Raw genomic sequence first — 22669 nt, 5'->3', positions numbered from 1 at the left:
CCAGAGCCCTCCATTATGGCATTCCTCATAGCTTGAGTTGCTTTGAGACGATAAACCCCATAAAAAACTATAAAGTGGGAAAATGTGAGTTACTACTTTCAAGATGTTACTTTATGGGTAGAATAACATAGCCTCACTACGACTGGACTGGCTGCAGCACAAGTCATACTGTCGTTTTTTTTAATGTTTCAATTTTGGTGTTACATATTGCCACCTAGCAATGCCAGGTGGCGCATAGCTGCTGACGACGAAGAAGTAGGGCTCGCGCCGTGTGGAATCTGTCGCCGTGGCCTTGTCTGTCTTCGCACTTATTATTAAAGCCTCCGTCGTCAACAAGTACGTTACAGTCTGGTGGAGGTGCGGGGTACCCGTGAGCCCATGCAAGGGACCCCTCCAGGAAGCCGTCGCGCCAGCCCTGTACCACTTGACACCCCGGTACATCGCTTCAGTCGGAGGATCCAGGGACTGCCTTCGGAGGTAGGACTAGTCGAGAGCGGCGCCATGGAGACAACCACTACTCCTCCTCTGCAAACTGCCGCTGCCGCGCCATCCCACTACACCTTGCAGACTCCGCGGATTCCCAAGACGTTCCGTGGGGAACTTTTTGAGGATGTGGAGGACTGGCTCCTTCATTTTGAGCGCGTAGCTGCGTTTAACCAATGGGACGACGCAGCCAAGCTCCGGAACGTTTACTTCAGCCTCGTGGATGGCGCTCGCACCTGGTTTGAAAACCGAGAGGACGTTTTAATCACGTGGCATGAGTTCCGTCGTCGGGTGCTGGAGGCCTACACAAGCGTGGATCGTCGTGAACGAGCTGAGCGTGCCATACAATCTCGCATCCAGCTGCCGAACGAAAGTGTCCAGATGTACGTCGAGGACATGACGCGCCTCTTCAGAAGAGCTGACCCGGCCATGCCGGAAGAAAAGAAACTCCGGCATTTGATGCGTGGCGTCAAAGAGCAGCTTTTCGCAGGCCTCGTGCGCAGCCCATCATCGACCGTTACTGCATTCCTTACAGAGGCCACAACGATGGAAAAGGTGCTGCAACAACGTTCTGCGACCTACGACCGGCCCGTGCATGCTGCTGCTGTCACCGCATCGTTTGCTACCTCCGGGAGCCACCCTGACGATCTGCGTGAACTGATTCGCACCATCGTGCGTGAAGAGGTCCTGAAATTTTGCAGCCCTTCGCAGCCAGCGCTAGGTTCGATTTCTGCTCTTGTTCGCGAGGAGGTGCAACAGGCGTTCAGGGCTCCTGCTGTCGAAACACCTCCTCTACCAGGAGACTGCCACCGCCCCACCTATGCTGAAATTGCGAGGCGCCCGGCTGCGGTTTCGCCGCCACCATTTCCGGTAACGCCTCCTGAGCCGCGGTCCTCAGTTCCACCAGTGCAGTATTTCGACGATCGCCGAGCGCCCTTGCGGAAGGCCGATGTCTGGCGCACACCTGATAACCGGCCACTCTGCTTTCACTGCGGAGAACCAGGACATCTCTACCGTAACTGCTCTTATCGGCGCCTCGGTCTGCAGGGCTTTCGAGCCGATTCGCCCAGACCCCGGTTTGGCCATCGGCCCCCTGCCATTGAAGACTTCCTAGCGGAACAGCGAATTTCAGCCCGCACGCCGCATCAGCCGCGCTCATCGTCTCCGAGGCGCTCTTCCCCGAACCCCCACAGCCCCCCGCGAGCAGCACAGGGTCGCTCGCCCAGCCCTCGCCAGGAAAACTGAGACCAGCGACCTTCGGGGGCGAGGTCGCTGGGAGTCGCTGCGCTGAAGACCTCCCGTCGCCGCCGCTATGTTCCGACCATGAACAGATGGCACTGTCATCCGCCCTAGACAGCCCCGTTTCTTTGGACATACCTGTTCTTCTCGACGGTCACAGAGTCAGTGCATTAGTGGACACCGGGGCCGACTATTCAATTATGAGTGATAAATTGGCAACTCTTCTGAAAGAAGTGCTTACTCCATGTTCTGTGGTGCATCTTCGTACAGCCGGTGGTCATCTCGTTACCCCAAAGGGCATTTGCACGGCTCGCGTTCAGATTCACGGATCTACGTTCGTCATCAGTTGTGTAGTTCTGTGCAATTGCTCCCGCGATCTCATTATCGGCATTGACTTTCTGCGGGAGTATGGTGCTGTTATCGACCTCTGGCAACGAATCATTACCTTTTCGACCAGTCAAGCCACCCACCTCGCCGACTCTTGCCACTGCATTGCCGCCCTTCGTGTTTCTGCTGACAGTGTCACGTTGCCGCCACGGAGCAGTGTTTTGGTTGAAGTCACCTGCAACGACTTGCATGACGCAGAAGCAGTCGCCGAGGCTAACTGTTCACTCCTGCTTACTCAAGGCATCTGTGCCGCTCGCAGTCTACTGACGCTTCGTGGTGGCCGGTCTGCGGTCCTGGTCACTAATTTTTGTAATGAATACCGACACCTTTTTCAAGGAACCGCTATTGCTTCTGCCGAATCTGTTATCGATACTCCTGTTTGTTTTGCGTCCGCGGCAGCCGGCACTGACGAGCCCTCCCTTGAAAACGTCGACATAAACTGCCACCTGCCTCGGGAACAATGACTGGCTTTGGAGCAGCTGCTGAAGGAATACAAGCCGTGCTTCGCTTCTTGCTCGAAGGTTCGTCAAACACCCATCACGCAGCACCGCATCATCACCTATGACGACGCTCGCCCTATACGACAGCAGCCTTACCGTGTTTCTGCCAAAGAACGGGCAGTTATTCAAACCCAGGTTCAGGAAATGCTTGATGATGGCGTTGTTCAACCTTCCCAAAGCCCGTGGTCTTCGCCTGTCGTCCTCGTTAGGAAGAAGGACGGCACTCTCCGGTTTTGTGTCGACTATCGCAAACTGAACAGTGTTACCAAAAAGGACGTCTACCCGTTGCCGCGCATTGACGATTCGCTGGATAGATTACGGCGCGCTAAGTACTTCTCATCTATTGACTTGAAGAGCGGCTATTGGCAAATTGAAGTAGATGAACGGGACCGCGAAAAAACCGCTTTTGTGACTCCGGATGGCCTCTATGAATTCAAAGTGCTTCCTTTCGGTTTGTGCTCCGCCCCGGCTACGTTTCAAAGGATGATGGACACCGTCCTCACAGGCCTCAAGTGGCAAAGCTGTCTTGTCTACTTGGACGACGTCGTCGTTTTTTCGGAAACGTTTGATCAACATCTCCAGCGCCTGCGGGCTGTCCTCGACGCTCTCCGCTCGGCTGACCTTACCCTGAAGCCCCAGAAGTGTCATTTCGGTTACGAAGAGCTCAAATTTCTGGGCCACGTTGTGAGCGCTGAGGGAGTGCGGCCGGACCCCGAAAAGACTGCCGCCGTCGTGCGGTTTCCCTCCCGTTCCAACCGACAAGAAAGCTGTCCAGCGCTTCCTGGGTCTCTGTGCGTACTATCGGCGCTTTATTGCGGACTTTTCCACGATTGCCGAGCCGTTGACGCGCCTCACCAGGAATACCACCTCCTTTGTCTGGACCTCTGAGCAACAGACCGCTTTCTCTACGCTCCGCCAGCGGCTTCAAACGCCTCCCGTTCTTGCGCACTTCGACGAAGATGCCGATACCAAGGTCCACACCGACGCCAGTAACATCGGTCTTGGCGCTGTCCTTGTTCGATACCAAGAGGGCCTTGAGAGGGTTATCGCCTATGCTAGCCGTACTCTCTCCCGCGCCGAGAGCAATTACTCCACGTCTGAAAAAGAATGTCTTGCGGTCGTGTGGGCCACCGTGAAGTTTCGCCCTTATCTATACGGCCGCCCATTCAAAGTGGTCACCGATCACCACTGCCTATGCTGGCTGGCAAATTTGCGAGACCCATCTGGACGCCTGGCACGCTGGAGCTTACAGCTCCAGGAATTTGACATCACTATTGTGTACAAGTCCGGCCGCAGACACGAAGACGCTGACACACTGTCGCGTGCACCAGTTGATACTGGCGACGCAGCGCCCGATGACGACAGCGGCTTCCTTGGTACGCTCACCGCCTCTGACCTACTGACCCGGCAGAGGGCGGACTCAGAACTTCGCCCTCTCATTGACGCCCTTGAAGGTAGCGATACGGCTATACCTCGCCACTTCTCTCGACGTCTTGGCTCCTTCTGTTTGCGGCAAGGCCTCTTGTACAAAAAGAACTCGAGAGGCAACGATAGACTTTACCTTCTGGTCATTCCAGCTGATCTCCGAGCTGACGTTCTTTTCGCCTGCCACGATGAGCCCACATCTGGCCACTTGGGCTTTTCACGTACGCTCGCCAGAGTGCGGAACATGTACTACTGGCCTGGACTTCCTGCTGATGTCAAACGCTACGTTAAGAGCTGCCGAGAATGCCAGCGCCGGAAAACGCCACCACTTAAGCCGGCGGGTTTTCTCAAGCCCGTTACAGCCCCTCGCGCTCCGTTCGACCAGATCGGCATGGACCTCCTCGGCCCTTTCCCTTTATCGCAGGCCGGCAATAAGTGGATCATAGTTGCTACTGACTATTTGACTCGCTACGCCGAGACCAAGGCGATCCCTCGTGGCACAGCTTCCGAAGTCGCGGAGTTTTTCATGCACAACATCGTCTTGCGACACGGCGCCCCATCGCACGTCATTACAGACAGAGGGACGGCGTTTACAGCGCAGCTAATCGACCACATCTTTCGGCTGAGCTGCACAACGCACCGCAAGACCACGGCTTACCATCCGCAGAGCAATGGCTTGACCGAACGATTGAATAGGACACTTTCGGACATGTTGTCCATGTACGTAGATGTCCAGCACAAGACTTGGGATGAGGTCCTGCCGTATGTCACCTTCGCCTATAACACCGCCCTGCAGGAAGCTACGCGCTTTACACCGTTCCGCCTTGTGTACAGACGTGAAGTTCAGAGCATGCTTGATGCCATGCTCCCGTGCCCAGAGGACGACCAACTTGACCCAGACGCTCAACAATTTGCCCAACGTGCTGAAGAAGCCCGTCAGCTGGCCCGCGTGCACATCGGGCAACAGCAGAGCACCGATGCGCGCCATTACAACCTTCGCCACCAACAGGTTGACTACAAACCTGGTGACCAAGTCTGGGTATGGACTCCTGTCCGTCGCCAAGGCTTGTGTGAGGAACTGCTCTGCCGCTATTTTGGCCCTTACAGAGTGATCCGGCGTGTGAGTGACGTAAACTATGAAGTGGTTCCGGACGGTGTTGCCCAACCCCGACGCCGACAGCCCAGCTCTGACATTGTGCACGTTGTCCGGCTTAAACCGTACTATACTCGGTGACGCAGACGTGTTGATGTCTTAGAACGCTTCAGTTGCTGAACTTTGCTCGTGTTTTGTTTATTTTTTGTTACGTCGACAGCGCTCTTTTTTTCCATAAGGGGGGAATAATGCCACCTAGCAATGCCAGGTGGCGCATAGCTGCTGACGACAAAGAAGTAGGGCTCGCGCCGTGTGGAATCTGTCGCCGTGGCCTTGTCTGTCTTCGCACTTATTATTAAAGCCTCCGTCGTCAACAAGTATGTTACAATATGTTTAGCTTCGCGCACATCATGTGTTGTTCTTGCCCAACATGACGCCTGTGAGGTGAAGGAGCAACGATGCAAAACTGAACTGCATGCAGGTGAATATGCGCCGAAGAATGGAAACCAGGCAGCAGGGAGGCAGTTCAACACGAGCAAAAAGAATTATCTGGGACTGGCGCAAAGCTTCCAGAGCACTTTGGTCGATGAAGCCAACAAAAAAAGGCAAGCCGTGAAAAGCATTGGAGCCGCTCAAGCGTGCACTTTTGTTGCACACTCTAATGAAGCGATCCTCAGCACATTTTATAGCGCTTACCGGTGCGACTTCATCGTCATCATCATCATCAGCCTGACTACGCCCACTGCAGGACAAAGGCCTCTCCCATCATCATCAGCAGCAGCAGTAGCCTGATGACGCCCACTGCAGGGCAAAGGCCTCTCCCATGCCTCTCCAATTGACCCTGTCCTTTGCCAGTTGCGGCCACCGTATCCCCATAAACTTCTTAATCTCATCCGCCCACTTCACTTTCTGCCGCCCCCTGCTACGCTTGCCTTCTCTTGGAATCCACTCCGTTACCCTTAAGGACCAGCGGTTATCTTGCCTTCGCATATAATATATTGCATGATAATACTAGATTTTTTTATTGCCAGTGCCTTGATGAAACTTTACCAGTGTCAAAGGTGGCACAGGGTGTGTGCATGTTGATAGACTGAGCTCAAATTTTCAAAAAAAAAGTCAATTAGTAGACCAGAACAACAAAAGATGGCCATCAGCTGCCTCTGGGTGGGATTGAAATGAGTGAAAAATTGAGTTACCTGGATTTAAATCAGTGGCAGTGTATTGTATTAAAGGGCCCCTGAAACTGTTTGTACTGATGGTAAGAAAAGTGAAAAAACTTGCGATACTGGATTACCCATCATCCTCCCACAAAAATTTTCTATGCAGCATCTGACAATTTAAAAAGAACCTCTGCCTTTTCTCTCTCTTGATAAACTGGAGTGAGCCAGAAAAATGAGACTACAGGCCAGGACTATACTTCGTCCACAAATAGCTACATCACCAGGCTTTGGTTGTTTATTTCCGATGGGCACGTTTGACCCCCTCCTACACACTAAAATATATCTTCGTTACACTAGGGCCACTAAAATGCTCGACTAAAATCTGCGTTCTTCTCAAGTTCACGTTTAGGCTTGCATGGTCGTGCAACTCAACCTTATTCAAGTTCTTTTTTTTTGTCTTTGAAAGTTACAACAGGGCGAGTTATTGAAGTAATGGGAAAAGTAATAATAAAATCAGTACCTATCACGATAACAAAAACGGTAAAGGAAAATCATTTTATAACAGCTTACTACTTTTACACAATATCAGTCTGCCAAGCTCGACCGCTCTGCGCATGAGAGGTATGGTCAAAGCACTGTTACACTGTTATCACTTCAAAAGTCTGAAGCTCATTGCATGCCACGAGAAGACACGACCTAGAGGGCTGAGGTTTGCCTTCACTGCCACTTACCGTGTGCTTGCCTCAAAGACTTCCGCTGTGTCATGAGCTGACACAGCCTCTTGGGACGGCGCCATTTCCACTTCGTCTATCTCCAGGGGAGGTGGACACTCGACGGCCAGCTCAGGAGTTGGGTCTAGAGGTGGCAAGTCAGCAGCGCCCACCTCGGGGAGGGATGGTGGAACTGAGGAGTCAGCAGACACCTCAGGCAGCTCAGGAAGCCAAGAAGGTGCAATGGATGGCCCTAAGTCTTCAGAGTAGGACAGGTCATCGGCTACGCCTGCAAAGACATCCACAACAGGGGTTCCCAAACTGGGTTCTGAGGAACCCTTGAGATCCTTGGAGTTCTTTTTCGGTTTCCTAAGCAACCGAACCCATGTAGGCCTCAAGCCCACTTCTTTAACCTACTCAATCTTGGGACTATATTCATACTATAACTGCTTATAGCAAACCAATTCGCTCTAGACAGGCTCTGAATTTGGCCACTTTTCTGAGGGACTGTCTGCCTGCATCCTCTTTCCTGCAAACGCTTTGGCAGGAAGGGACGGAAGCCGAGACATGCCAGCATCTTTTGAAAACCGTAGTGGTTTCCCAAGGCTAAAAGACAACCTTTGGTCCACAAGAACATGCCCACTAAAGACCTGTGCTTCACGGTGCACGATGTGCTCACAGCAAAAGTTCATAGGACATGAAGGCACATACCTAACTGCACCATCCTACCTGATGGGTACACATAGTCCCTCAAAGTCAATACCAGTATGTTCTTTCTACATTGTAGGCATGTCTGCATACTTACAACACTCGGTATAAGCCCAATCTGCCATTTCACTGGCCACACTACCAGCTGTCTAGCTAAGAGGTGTGGGATCATTAACAACCCAAATTGCCTCTCCTACTGGTGTCAGATTCCCGCTGTCCTTTGCAAGTCACGGCTATCCAATACTCCTAGCCTCATCACCCTACTTGGTTCCCTGGTATCCAATCCGTCGCTCAACCACCTGGCTCCGCCACTCTGCCTTCAACCACCACTTATCTTCTCCACACATAGCTTGTCCAGCCAAAGTCCTCCTCTCTGGCAATGCGGGCTGGCTGGCACATAACCTTGACTATGAGAAAACTGTGCAAGGGCAACACTGAGGAAACGCACAGACAGGGTACCAGCGCAAGCAACAGATGGCAGGCAGAAGGCTCGCTTCAACACCTTTCAAATGTCTTCTTTCGTGCTACCCTCATGCTATCTTTTCATGATCAAGATCAGATACCAAGCAGCCCATGTGACCATGGTTCAGATGTTTGCGGCTTCCACATTAGGCACTTTGCTCCCACTAACCTAATCTGTGGTTTGTATCAGTAGCTTGTCTGCCCTTTTTATTTTTTTCATTCCTGAACTGATTTCTCGTAATTATAACCACTTTGTCCCTATTTTAAACTGCAATATCAAAACTTGTTCACCCTCTAAGTAATGATGTTTTCTCTCTCTTAATATTGCCAGTGCGGATAGCTGGCTCAGCGTGGGAAGCCCAGACATGCTCACCTGGCAAGTCGGGAAGGGCAGCGGGCACATCCATCTGCGGCACCTGCCCCATACCAGGGCTGTACAGGAAGCCTTCTTGGGAAGTACCACGCTGCCCAGTGCCACTCATGGAGGCCGGAGCTGCACCCAGAAGGTTGGGCCCCGTTGAAGCCTCTTCCGCACGAGGTGCCGTCCGCTTGGCCCCAACCAGTGGGTCACGCTGCACGTATCTCGTGTACCTGCAAGCATGGATGAGGCACCTATGAGTGACGAAGCAGAGGAATCAGCTACAGGAGAACTCAGCAGTTGGATAACTGGTATACATTCATGTTGCTGGATTGCAGCAAATTACAATGGAGACACAGGAGACACTGCTAATGAGTGAAGCTTTTAAGGGAAGTTCATATACCACAACTAAAACTGTCCAGAAGATTTCAGTTGTGAATACACGGTGACCTTTCTATTCTTTCCACCAATTCTGAGAGCTGTATCTAATGCTCATTCCTTTATTTGTACCCTAATGAAGTCTTGCAACAAAGGCCCGCACCGAGAAACAGCACCACGAGCATACTGGAGCTGCAAGCATTCATCACACATGCTGAAAAAAAATTAAAATGAATCTCATCAGTAGGGGATCCATATCCCCGCACTATAGCTCAGCAAGAGTTCCACTTGCACTAGGCAGTGGTCATTTGAAGTATGCCCCAGTTCATCTCATTTAAATAAGAATATGACAGAAAAGATTAGTTTCGCATTTGCGTTTGTACATCAACTCCCAAATATTAGCACTAGTAATTGTTCTCACATGAGCCTGACCTTTGATGAACCAGCCAAATAAGAACTTGCTGTTGGGCTAGTTGGTTCTGGCTCATATTTAAAGTTAACAGCGCAAAAAAAAAAAAAAAAAAAGATGAAACACATAGGTATGAAGGTACACTACAAGATGAAGCGCCAACTTCCAACTGGTTTTATTAAATACACGAAACATACTTATATAGCATTTATCATCACATGTGCAGACAGGTCACTAACATATAGAGAACGACGTGATAAGGCACGCTCCAGGAATTTCTTTTCAGCTTTATACAGAGAACTTGATGTATCGCTTATGCACAAGTTTCCTTTCTTTTTGATAAAAAATGCTTCTATCAACTCCCTAGCTTTAGTGCCCTTGCTTTTGCCCAGAATGCGTACGTCAGTGAAGCATGGCTCACAATTGCAGGACGGGCACTCTTTTATGTGCCTAGGTAGATGTGTGCCTTCTTTCATCTGTTCCACATTTCGCTAATGTTCCCTCATTCGCTCATTCACGCACTGGCCAGTCTGACCTATATAGGAGTGGCCGCAAAACCGGAGGATTTTTGCGTCCGTTCGCTCGTGACAGCGGTGGCCGAAAGCCTCCTAAAGAAGACAAAGAATGGTACTGATTGAGCTAGGCCAGAGGTCCCTCAAGAAGAGGTAAGACCAGTGGTGGTGCCATATATGCATTGAGTTGCTCACAATTTGAAAAAAGTTGCGAGCAGCCACGGAGTACGGCTCGTTTACTCTGCACAGAGAAAGCTCGGAGGCCTTTGCTCTCATACTGAAAAAGAGAACAACATGGAACGAGGCACCGGAACAAAGCACAGAAGACCTTTTGAGAAATGTGCCGAAGGGGTTTATGAAATCCCCCTGTCTTGCAGCCACTCCTATATAGGTCAGACTGGCCGGTGCATGAATGAGCGAACGAGGGAACATGAGCGAAATGTGGAACAGATGAAGGAGAGAGAGAGAGGGAAAGGCAGGGATAACAGATGAAGGAAGATGAAGGAAGGCACACATCTACCTAGGCACGTAAAAGGGTGCCCGTCCTGCAACTGTGAGTCATGCTTCACTGACGTACGCATTCTAGGCAAAAGCAAAGACACTAAAGCTACGGAGTTGATAGAAGCATTTTTTATCAAAAAGAAAGGAAACTTGTGCATAAGCGATACATCAATTTCACTGTGTAAAGCTGAAAAGAAATTCCTGGAGCATGCCTCATCACGTTGTTCTTGATATGTCGTTGACCTGTCTGCGCATGTGGCGATAAAGGTATATACGTACGTTCCGTGTATGTAATAAAACCAGTTGGAAGTTGGCACTTCGTCTTGTCGTGTACCTTCGTACCTATGTGTTTCGTCTTTTTTTGCGCCGTTAAATATTTAAATATCAGTCAAATAAGTTAGGAAGAGCAGAAAAACTCGAACACACAGACACATTGCCTGCAATGTATAATTCGCACTACTTCTCCCATCATGGAACACCAACAGCGTCTATGCCTTTGTTCGAATTTCACAGGGTTGTGTACTTGGCCGATGAGCCGAACTTCACCCGAGACGCCAACTACATTTGGCGATTTTTTTTACCTTCCATGTTCATTCGGAAGGGCGTCTTGCTGCTGACGGTTCTGAATATTCGGCTATCGATGATTTGGTGCCCAAGAACGAACTCTACATACGATATCTGAGAATTATCACTCAATATTCAGTCAATAAATGTCCAACTATTTTCAGCATGGTAAAGAAAAAGTGCTTTCCTCTTATTACTTGTCATCTCAAATCTTTGGAACAAGTGCTTGTTGTGATTCAGAGTTGTTCCTCTCTATGCAGCAAAATGAAATCACTCACTGGGCTATTTATCGTTTTTTTGCCAGATCAAATATAGTCAAAAACTTGCAACAGGACGGAAAAAAAAAACGAAGTTTCAAGGTCTTGACCCACTACCTCATCTAGCAGACGCAGCTGAAACCATTTTTAAACACATCATTGAAACCTTAAGATAGGTGGGAGCACAGTATAAGTGGGACTGCTGCGTCTTACTACCTCTTATGAACCCTTTAGTATGGGAAACAAAACGGGAAGTATGTGTCCCATTGTTTCACAAATGTATAAAGAAATAATTCCTAACATGCACACACTATATAACCAAAACATGTTTCACCACAGTTATAATACAGGCTGACTGCAGTTCTCCACATCATGCCCAGTCACCTCTGCTGATAAAAATATGTTTCTTTAGCATTTTCACACTGCCTGCAAACCAGCCAAGTCACCCACATTATTTGGGTTGTATAAGTCTAGCAGAACAAGGCTGTAAGAATGCGACACTTAAGAGCTGGACGCTGGCTCCACTGAAAAATCGTGCAATGAACCATCTAGTGCAACACTACGCATTAATGCAGAACTGCATACTACATGTGATGCTGGAGCAATGACTAACAAGTGCAGCATACTATGTGACTGCATTCATTGTTGGTAACTTCGCAGCACAAATCTATCTAGTTATGTTCATCATTCCCAATGAGTAAACAGGAGCAACCAGACTGTTCAGGTTGACTCCATGCAAAACAATGCTCAAACAAACTGTCACACATCGTTTTTCTTACGGGTTCTCGCCAGTGTTGAACAAGAGTAGGCTTCCAACGCTCTCTGTGCTATCTGGCAGCCTGCCAAGGCCTTCCTCATTTTGCCAGGCAGGTTTGGTGGCCGACAGGTTTGCCCTTGCAGGTGGACGGACGTTGAAGAACTGCAGCTTCTCCTTGAGCATCCGCTCATCAGGGGCCAAGTGCTGGCTTCGAATGCGGATGCGGCTTAGCTCGAGAGGCACGGGTGGCAAAGACACAGCAAGTTCTCGGGCAGCATCTGGATCACCCGCGGGGAACTTGTAACTTGAAAAAACCTGCCAGAGCAACAGACACAAATCTTATACAGCAATACGTGGACAGCTCAAGGACAATGAACTTCCCAATAGTACTTGCAAACGTAAACTAGACCATAAAGAAGGTAAATAAAATAGGGCATTTACTCAAAAAAGTTTACTTAAAGTGATAAGACAGAGTATACTGAGAAACTGCTATAGGTAGCTCAGGTTAGGTTAGGTTAGTTTTTAGGTGCCACACAAACACGATGCATTGTGAGGCAGTTGTGCACTCTGGTTTACTTTCAAACACCCGAGTGGTGGTGATGTGTGGAGTTCGATGACTCAAAGCATCATGTGGCCTACAAATGACACTGTAGTGGAGGGCTTCAGAGTGATTTAAATCAGCTGAAGTTCTATTATGTGTGCTGTCATTACACAGCACAAGCATTCTTGCGTTTTCGGCCCCATCTGTAGCAGTGGCACATCCCCGCCGTCAGCGCAGTATTGGCACAGTTGTCGACTGTACCAGCAGATGAAGACGATGACAAAGGGACACAAGTTACATAATAAAAAGCTTATGATTGCCATGCAAATTAGACTAAACCTATTCTAGGTTCAGAAAGGAGTGTGGTGCAGTCCTGCTCACACCTGCGCTCTAGACAGCAAAATGTGTATGTTGTCCCACTTGTTCCCACAGCTTCGTGCTTAACACCAGAACAACTTAGCCATTGCACAACTCCGGTGGGTATCGACCACTTGGAAAGGTGACAAATGAATATGGCAGAATGCAAAGCGGGAGATCAAAAAAATAATGAAAAGATGCAGCCCTACCATGCTGCAAATCTATGCGAGTTTCAAGATACATTGCCTTCACAGTAACAACTTTGTAAAAAAGGTCCAAATTGCTGAAATCACTTAACAGCAACCAAGTTAACAGGCTCAATTCCCAGCTGCAGCAGTATTTCGATGACGGTCCAATGCAAAAATGTTCACGGCACAAGATTTCAACGCATGAACCTTAGAGTGCAAGCTGGAATTAATCTGGAGTCCTCCACTACAGTTTGCTTTACAGCATTTGGCACATAAAAATCTAATAATTTAAGGGAGAAGTCACAACCCACTAACTGCTTAATTAGTTTCTAATAAAAACTTCATTAATTTTCACTCTGAGAGAATTTAGCCCGTTGTGCCACCTGGCATCCCGGCCAGGGCACTTTTATTTTTATTTCTTTAAGTCCTTTCTAACATATGTCAGAGAATTTGTGAAGAATTTTATAATTCGCACAGAGCACCGAACTTCAGCCTCAACCTACCAACCTAAGGGGGCACGCGGCAAATAAAGTGCCAATTTGGACAAAATTTTCTATTCCTCAATTTTTTTTGCAACCCTCAGGCTTTCATCTGTATTGTGACAAAATATGGCAAAATATGCAGTACAAATTAAGGTCTTTTTTAATGCATGGTTGTCTAAGACTGTGAGCGAATAGTGCTTCCGATAGTCCCAGAGCATCACGAATTCCACGGGTCTGTGACCACAGAGCACAATCCATCTTAATATCACCATCAAGGGGAGAGATCACAAAATCAGGGCTTCCATTGGTTGCAATGCTGCGTTTCTCTGAACACAAGCAAAACCTTACAAGGTGATAAACGAGGCAAACACAGGGATAAACTTTGGTTTGGTTCAGTTTAGAGGGTTTAACGTCCCAAAGCAACTCAGTCTACAGGGGATGCTGTAGTGGAGGGCTCCGGATAATTTTGACTACCTGGGGTTCTTCAAGCATGCACCGATTTCACACAGCCCACAGGCCAGTGCGAAATAAAATGTGCGAGGAAATAAAATGCAGCTCAGCGTAAAAAGTTGCAAAACGCGAAATTCGGAAGTTGTGGGTTCGGACCTCGGCGGCGGCATGTGGTTGTTTTTTCTTCTGCTTCTTAATCAGTTATCTTTAAAATAATTACCCTATCAATATCCCACTGATGAAAACCACAAATTAAAAAAAATAAGAAAAACACCTCCTATGCTCCTTGGTTTCGGTGACTGCTGGCTTCTGTCCTGTGTGACATAACAAGCCACTCTTTTCCCTTGTGCCATATTTGGTTACATTTAATCCATAAATAACGAAAATAGTTTTAATTGCTGCATCTCGCTTAAACGACCGACCTAGACCCGGAATGCACATTGAAGTTTTCCGACCCCTCACCAACTTTCATATAGACTATTATACTCCATCTCACAAGTTGTTTGCAGCACTGTAAAGGCTGCAGCCATCTGAGCCAGCTAGAATGTAGTGCTTGGTTTGGTTTGGTTTTATAGGGTTTAACGTCCCAAAGCAACTAAGGCTATGAGAGACGACGTAGTGGAGGGCTCCGGAAATTTCGACCACCTGGGGTTCTTTAACGTGCACTGACATCACACAGTACAAGGGCCTCTAGAATTTCTCCTCCAAAGAAATTCAACCGCCGCGGTCGGGATCGAACCCGCGTCTTTCGGGTCAGTAGCCGAGCACCATAACCGCTGAGCCACCGCGGCGGCAGAATGTAGTGCATTGCAAAACGTGTTCCTCCGTGCCCCTCACCCCGTGACTGGTGGCTACATTCAAGAATCAAGAAGTCTTTATTGAGTAACACAAACAAAATGTATACACAGGTATTTGGACCGATAGCCAATGAGGCTAGTCAGCGGTCCAATACAAAATAACATATAAAACAGCAATCACAAACACATTGAAGAAAAACTAACTCTGTAGCCTTGCTTCCATTCCCAAAAAATGTTTCTTGCATGTCAGTTTGAAATTCCTAGCTTGCTTTATTTCAATTGGTAACGAGTTCCAAATTTTCGCTCCTGTAAATTCTATTAGTCTTTCTCCGTATGCATTATGGCAAATAGGAAGATTAAAATTGCCATTGCTGGCTTGTCTAGTGTTGCGGACGGGAATACTGAATGCACCAAGAGGTAAGGGGTAGTTGGTATTTACAATATTATTAACCATAAGAGCTATTTTGTAATCGCGTAAGGTTGTGAATGACATGATTTGCATTGCGTCAAAATGTTATTGGTAGAACTATTTGAAGAAGGTAATCCCATGGTTTTCAAGGCACGTTTTTGTAGTCTTAGCAATGGTGATAAATACGTTTTGTATGTGATTCCCCATGATCCACTGCAATAACTGAGATGACTGTGACATAATGAAAAATACAGTGATCTAAGAATAGCAGGTGGAAAGTGCCGCCGTGCCTTTGCCAAGGTAAAACAACCGTACGCAACCTTTTTACACACACTGTGCACCTGTTCCTTCCAAGACAAGTGGCAGTCAAACATGACCCCTAAATATTTAAAAGAAGACACACTATCAATAACATTGTTGTCAACAAATATAGAAAAATCACTTGATTCAATACACTTTTGTTCTGAACGAAAAATAACATATTTAGTTTTTTCAGTGTTTAAAGTTAGACGATTATTACGAAACCAAGTCGAGATACGTTGGAGTTCATGGTTAATAGGATTTTCTATTGACTCAAGTGAGTTGCCAGTAAAGATAAGTGCAGTGTCATCCGCATACATCAAAATTTGAGAACACTGTATTGCATTAGGGAGGTCATTAATAAAGAGTGAAAATAAAAGCGGTCCCAGAACTGACCCCTGGGGTACACCACACATAACAGTTTGGTACGCAGACTTGAACTGTTTGAGGACAACTTGCTGGTGTCGTGAAGAAAGATAACTTTTTAAGAATTCAAGTGCCCCGCTACGCACACCATATGCTTCCAGTTTCATTAAAAGAATGGAGTGTGAGACTGTGTCGAAAGCTTTTTTGATGTCTATAAATACGCTTACAGCAACATTATGGTTATGAAGAGCAGATAGGATAAGCTGTGATAGAGTAACTACAGCCGTGGACGTGGACCTGCTAGAAACAAATCCGTGTTGCTGAGGACAAATAATATGATTAGCATCAAGAAAGGTTTTCAGTTGGAAAGCAATTAATTTTTCAAAAATGGTATTGACGACACTCAGTACAGATATTGGCCTGTAACTAGACGGGTTGTTAGGGTCACCAGTTTTAAATATCGGAACAACTTTTGCAACTTTTAAAGTATCGGGGTATAAGCTAGAGTGTATCGCGTGATTGAATATTCTGCACAAAGGAACACAAAACAAATCAATGTTGTCCTTGATTACCTTAGCCATTATGCCGTCTGGCCCGGCCGCTTTATTCGTGGGCATGTTCGCCACAACACTTGCAACTTCATCGCAAGTAATGTTCAAGAAACTGAATTCATTATTAATACATCGAGGTATGCCGGATGTCACTGAAGCTAACGAAGTAGGTTGCGCACTGTTTTGACCGTAGGTTGTGAAGAACTGATTAAACTGGTCTGCAGTCTCTATTGACAAGTTGTCAGGAACAATCTGTTTTCTTTTAACTGTTCCCGTAACTTCTCCTACAATCTTCCATACTTGCTTAGTGTGATTTCCTTGACGATTAACCAAATTAGTATAATACAATTTCTTTGATTTTCTCATCAGCGCCACAGATTTGCTTCTGTAATACTTAAACTGTTTCAAGTAATAAGCATTTGTTCTGTTGTTTTTGAGCTTATTGTAGTATGAATCCTTTTTTTTCAATACTGTGAGTATTTCCTCAGTAATCCAAGGACATATGGCATGTTTATAGTTGCGCCGAGAAAACTTCAGCGTTGACTTAGTAATTGCATCGGAAACAGCAGATACGAAGTTAGCAAATTCTGTGTGAACGTCACTGTGACACAGATTTTCGAAATGAATAGCTTCGAGCAAACGCCTGACATGCGCGTAGTCCACCCGTGAAAATACATTGGTATGGGTAGGGCAAGTACAATCGATACCCGACCGTGGCAGGAACAGAAAAGTTGAACAGTGATCAGCAATGTTTTGGTTACAAACACCAGCACAGGCATCCATATCACTGTTACATAAGATGTGATCAATAATTGTTGCAGACTGACGTGTAATTCTAGTGGGCACATTGATAACGTTCTTGAGGTTGAACGATTCCAGTAAGAAAATATAATCTGGACAGTCATCCTTTGATAAGTCAATATTGAAATCACCAACTATTGCTAACTGATTATTAAAAGACATCAGAGGAACCAGAATGGACTCCATATCAGATATGAACTGACTTGTGCACGTGTTTGGCGGACGATACACCACGCCTATTACGACGTCTGTCTTAAGGCGAATAAAAAGTGCTTCCGTGGTTTTAGAGCTCAGAGAGGAATCCGAGAGCTGTTGATAATCTATGCCGTTTTTTATAAAAAGAGCAACGCCACCCCCTCGTGCGGTGCTATCTCTTGGTAAAGATAGCGTTGTGTAACCCGGTATGTACGGTATTTCTCCTTTCTTAAGCCAGGTTTCAGTTACAGCAATAAGATCATACTGGAAAGAATGTTGCGATACCTGTACAGTGAGTTGGTCTAGATTTTTATTTATGCTGCGGACATTGCAATGAAAAATGGAAAGGTTTTCGCTCTCGTGCCACTTAGCACTGATTTCCTCAACGGAAAAGGCCATGATTCTAGACTACCTGAGCAAGATCATCGTCACAGGTTATATGTAGAACATGCGAGGTATCTGTCTTGCGCATCAGGATCTTGCCATCTGATACCCATGTGTGTTTCCACTGTTTTTCCTTTTTGGCTTTCCGTGCTTTACCTAGCAAAATTTTGTTTGCCGGGCACAAATGTTCGTTGATGAACACGGGATTCTCGTGATCGTCAAAGCTCAAAAGTGTAGTGTTCAGCCGTTGCTTTTTCGCTGTTTTCAGAATGCTGTCTCTCACTTTCCTGGAGGCAAACTTAACAATGATGTTGGGTTCATCCTTGTTTTTTGAGGGCACACGATGGATAGCTTCAACATCGGATTCATCGAACTTGGTGCTCAAGAGATGACAGATCGATGTTATCACTGAAATCAGATTTTCACTGGGTGCTGGAGGGATGCCTTTGATTTCAAGGTTATTTCTTCTACTGTACTGCTGCAGTTCAGTTAATTCGTGCCTGAGAGTTTTCACTTCATTTGTGAGTCGGTTGTTTTCTTTTTTCATTTCCTGGTTTACGTTTTTCACGTCAGACAGGGTCTTTTTGAGCTCAGAGATCTCTGTTCTAAATTCTTCGAACTTTTCATTGATAAAGCCCATTGAAGTTATGACAGATTCCATTTCAGATTCAATAACATGCTTTAAATCTTGCTTTAGTTCACTTTGCTTAGAGTCAAACTGTGCACTCAAGTCAGTCATAGCCTTTACAAGTTCTTTTATGGTTGAAGGAGGCTTATCGCCCATGCTGGACACAAACACGAACGGAGCAATCCAGTAGCCTAAGATCGATGTTTGTAATCAAAGATACAGGATACACGCCTGCAATGAACGAAGAAGGCGGTTAGCCTCTGCCTGGTTGCGAAGGCTGCCTGGATTGCTCCGTGAATGATGTGGGGACCGTCGTGCTGCGGTTATATAGGGGACGCCGTTGATATCGGACAGTAGTGCGCAGGTGCGGCTTGACAGTAGAGAACGGAGGGAGGGGGACGATCCGTGGACACGTGTAGGTTCCACCAGCGGTGACGGTAGCAGCTTCGGATTCCGCTCCTCAAACGCGCATTTCTGCAATGAACGAAGAAGGCGGTTAGCCTCTGCCTGGTTGCGAAGGCTGCCTGGATTGCTCCGTGAATGATGTGGGGACCGTCGTGCTGCGGTTATATAGGGGACGCCGTTGATATCGGACAGTAGTGCGCAGGTGCGGCTTGACAGTAGAGAACGGAGGGAGGGGGACGATCCGTGGACACGTGTAGGTTCCACCAGCGGTGACGGTAGCAGCTTCGGATTCCGCTCCTCAAACGCGCATTTCTGCAATGAACGAAGAAGGCGGTTAGCCTCTGCCTGGTTGCGAAGGCTGCCTGGATTGCTCCGTGAATGATGTGGGGACCGTCGTGCTGCGGTTATATAGGGGACGCCGTTGATATCGGACAGTAGTGCGCAGGTGCGGCTTGCCAGTAGAGAACGGAGGGAGGGGGACGATCCGTGGACACGTGTAGGTTCCACCAGCGGTGACGGTAGCAGCTTCGGATTCCGCTCCTCAAACGTGCATTTCTGCAATGAACAAAGAAGGCGGTTAGCCTCTGCCTGGTTGCGAAGGCTGCCTGGATTGCTCCGTACTGGGAAAGAAAGAGCACCAGAGTCCAGCTGCTGCAAGACTTGTGGAAGACCCAGTGGATGCCACGTTTATGAATAGCATTGCACCACTGCCCACTAGGCCTCCCCAGAGCTGAGTTCGTGCGGACTTCCTCTGCAAATTAAACCACTGAATGAACCTCTTGCTGTACTCTCAAAACAGCACCTTGAAATACCTCTTCAATTACTGCAATAATTGTTTAAAAAATAGCCACAACACTGCTGAAATTTTTTAGAAACTACTATTGTCTTCCTTGGCACTGATTGGACAAGAGCACTCTACCTTTCACAGTGCTGCGAATGATGTGTGAGATAAGTATATAGTTGGATACAACTCAACAACGAAGAGGGTTGTCACTCTGGCTTGAGCATGAGGGCGGAAAATCACGTGGTCTGCATGTTGATGGCAGTGATGGAACTGCCGCCCAGTTTTTGCAGTAGCCAGAACATGCTTTCTTGTGATGACCATGCACCAGTTCATGTTAGCATCCTGTATGCAGTTGATAAACCTACTTAACAGACTAACTGCTCTAAGCAGGCGATGACAGCGAACGTAGAATGCTTAGCTAGCAGGCGGCATGGAGGTGGTGCTTCTCGGTCATCAGAGTTGTGGAGAAATACCTCAAATAGTACAGTTGCGCTGCTTATCCAACAACACCATCATCGCATCATGCCCCTGGCTTACAGCTTACTCAGTGCAACTCGCATTCAACAGCCAGCTATCTGTGCCTTGCATACCAAGAATACTGACCTTTTCCGGTTAAAACCGAATTTCTTTTTTTTTTTATTCGAGCTGTTTGCCATTAGGTTTGGTTTTGGTTTTGTGGGGTTTAACGTCCCAAAGCGACTAAGGCTATGAGAGACGCCGTAGTGAAGGGCTCCGGAAATTTCGACCACCTGGGGTTCTTTAACGTGCACTGACATCGCACAGCACACGGGCCTCTAGAATTTCTCCTCCAAAGAAATTCTAGCCGCCGCGGCCGGGATCGAACCCGCGTCTTTTGGGCCAACAGCCGAGCACCATAGCCACTAAGCCACCGCGGCGGCTGTTTGCCATTAGGCATAATGAGAAAGTAAAGAAAGTTATAAAAAGGAGTGCAAACAAGCCTCGCTTAAAAAGCGGCAAAAGTTTGCGATAAAGCGATTATCTTGAGTCCACTTGCTATAGTCATCTGCAACGTCCCATCGCAGGCCAACCTTTCTTAGGAAACGTCGTCTCACAGAAGCTGTAGCCAGGCAAGTCCACAGCAAGTGTTTTTCATCACACTGGTCGGGCGCAGCACCACAATGGGGACACTTGTCTGTCTAAAACTGAGTTCAGCATATTTTTATCATTCTTTTTTTTTTTTTTTCAGTTTATACCAACCCCTACTTATATGTTTGTTCCCAGAGTTACAAATATGTCCACATGAGCATTATTCTGTAGGCTTGCATGATCATCCCACAATTTCAGTGTTACTTAAAAACAGTAAAGGTTACAGCTCTCTTATTTTTTATCCATGTTTACATGCAGTTGATGTACGTAGCATTAAAACTGGAGGATGCATTTAGGTGATTAAGAAGTATAGGATTGGGCACGTTGGACAGACGTGCTAAAGGGAAAATGGCGCAGCATCAAGTAACAAAGACAACTAAGCATTAACGAGACCTAAATAAGGGGTGCTTCTGTTTTTGTTGTTTTTTCATGCTGATGCCCCAGCTCGTTTCAGCATGCTTTGTGCCAAGTTTCTTTTCATTTACCTGTCATCAAATTTTAGCCATGATATTGTTGGCTTTGTAGTTTTTTTTTATGCTTATTATTCAGTGAGTTTTTAGGTTTCTTTAGCCGTGTTCTGCTGACGTATTAGGTTTCATGTTTTTTAGCGCTTTTAGTCCTTCATCATTCGCTTGTTGTTTTGCGATGCGGCCTTCCGTCATGTTCTTTTGAGGGTATGTTCGTGATTCGTTTACACTGTAGCCTGTTTCTTCCCATCTTTTATCTCATGTTTTGTCTAGTTTGTCCCTCGCAACAGGGCGTTGCACGTCCTGCGGTACAGCTTAGTGTGGTCGTCATGTTGTTTCCCATGGGTGTTTTCATGATTTGCTGCTTCGCACATCACGTCCACGTGCATCATTGTTTTTTTTTACTTTGCGGAGTGTGTTGCCTTGCATAAATTCGGCGTAGTGGCAGCCAAACAATAAAGTTGAAAGTTGGCGCTTGTATGTGTATGTGCTCTCCTGCTGTATTCATAACTTGATGCTGCGCCATTCCTCCCCTTTAGTGTTTAGGTGACCCTGAAGACAACGCACTGTGGGTATACTGACCACAAGCACTGAATTTCCTTTTTTTGCTGTGAACCTCCACAATGGCTTAACAGTGTACACGTACTATGCTACAATTTACTACCTGCATATGTACGAGTAGGTTCCAATAAGTCTAGCACTGGCGCATGTACAATTAAAGAAGGGATTTGTTTTCAGTTTGTAGATTGCCCCATGGAGGAGTGCTCCAAAGCATTTAAAACACATTTTGTTGTTCTTGCAGCTGCCTCCTGCCCACATAAATTATACGAGGTGATACACAGACGAATGAGCATAACCGATCGGAAACGAGACCGGTCGGTCCTTGTAACCGACCGTCCAATGCGTTTTGACCTTGTTAACGCCTGCACGACGCTCACCTTAGTTGCTTTGCTGCTGCCACGTATGGCCGAGATTTTGGCCCTTGCCAAGTCGGCGCGAGCCTGAATGCTTTGGAGGCGGCCCTTATACTCATTCAATCGTCCTTGCAAGCCGTCCAGAATGGCGTTGGCGACTTTGCCGAGATGATCGAGGCTGTCCGCCACCTGTAGGATGCACTCATCGTGACGAAGGTCCGACGGTATCAAATGTGCTTCGTACGGCTGAAACTTCATGCTTTTAAACGCGATAGTGACACACAAAGCGACGATGCTTGGAAATTTAACAGCTTATACTCCCACACGGATATAAATTACACCCCCCAGTTACACACACAGGCGCTGCGCACGTTTTCTACTTTGCAAGCGGACCATTGACGTGTGTCTGGGACCAGCCAGCCAGACTACTTCCAGGTTCTTTCAGCCTGGCAAAGGGTGCACGAGATGCTCACATGCCAACCAGCCTTGGTACCACGCACAGCAGCCCCATACCTCACCACCACGTCCGACGAAACCACGAAACTCCCAAACCTCCCCGCCCTCTTAATCATATGACCACGTGACTTCTTTGCACCGCGATCAAAACTTTCAAATATCGTTTTCTTATTGCATTCGCTTA

At 47.2% G+C, this 22669-nt stretch overlaps 2 protein-coding genes across 6 annotated transcripts in view; both read right to left on the bottom strand.

Moving 5' to 3' along the window:
* Positions 1 to 22616, bottom strand: part of LOC149359088 (WASH complex subunit 1-like) — a 37131-nt gene extending 14515 nt beyond the window's left edge. Inside the window, exons 1-5 of one of the 5 annotated variants that reach the window (XM_089571300.1) lie at positions 22503 to 22616; positions 22054 to 22218; positions 11926 to 12218; positions 8541 to 8779; positions 7019 to 7286 (exon numbers count right to left, since the gene is read on the bottom strand). In XM_089571300.1, coding sequence (XP_089427426.1) covers positions 7019 to 7286; positions 8541 to 8779; positions 11926 to 12218; positions 22054 to 22218; positions 22503 to 22601 — 1064 coding nt within the window. In that variant the 5' untranslated portion in view covers positions 22602 to 22616. Of the gene's footprint in view, positions 1 to 7018; positions 7287 to 8540; positions 8780 to 11925; positions 12219 to 22053 lie in introns of all 5 variants that reach the window. The other 4 variants (XM_089571301.1, XM_089571304.1, XM_089571302.1 and 1 more) reach the window with 4 other exon arrangements.
* Positions 17636 to 22004, bottom strand: LOC149359089 (uncharacterized). The gene has a single exon (XM_089571310.1). It carries the CDS (start codon positions 18506 to 18508, stop codon positions 17744 to 17746), a length of 765 nt encoding a protein of 254 aa, XP_089427436.1. The 5' UTR covers positions 18509 to 22004; the 3' UTR covers positions 17636 to 17743.
* Positions 22617 to 22669: the final 53 nt, after the last annotated feature.

Source organism: Amblyomma mixtum, chromosome 2 (genome assembly GCF_055824585.1).
Source record: "Amblyomma mixtum isolate Tamu chromosome 2, ASM5582458v1, whole genome shotgun sequence".
NCBI lineage: Eukaryota > Metazoa > Arthropoda > Arachnida > Ixodida > Ixodidae > Amblyomma > Amblyomma mixtum.
Note: the sequence above shows the minus strand (reverse complement) of the source record. Positions and strands in the feature narration are given on the sequence as shown.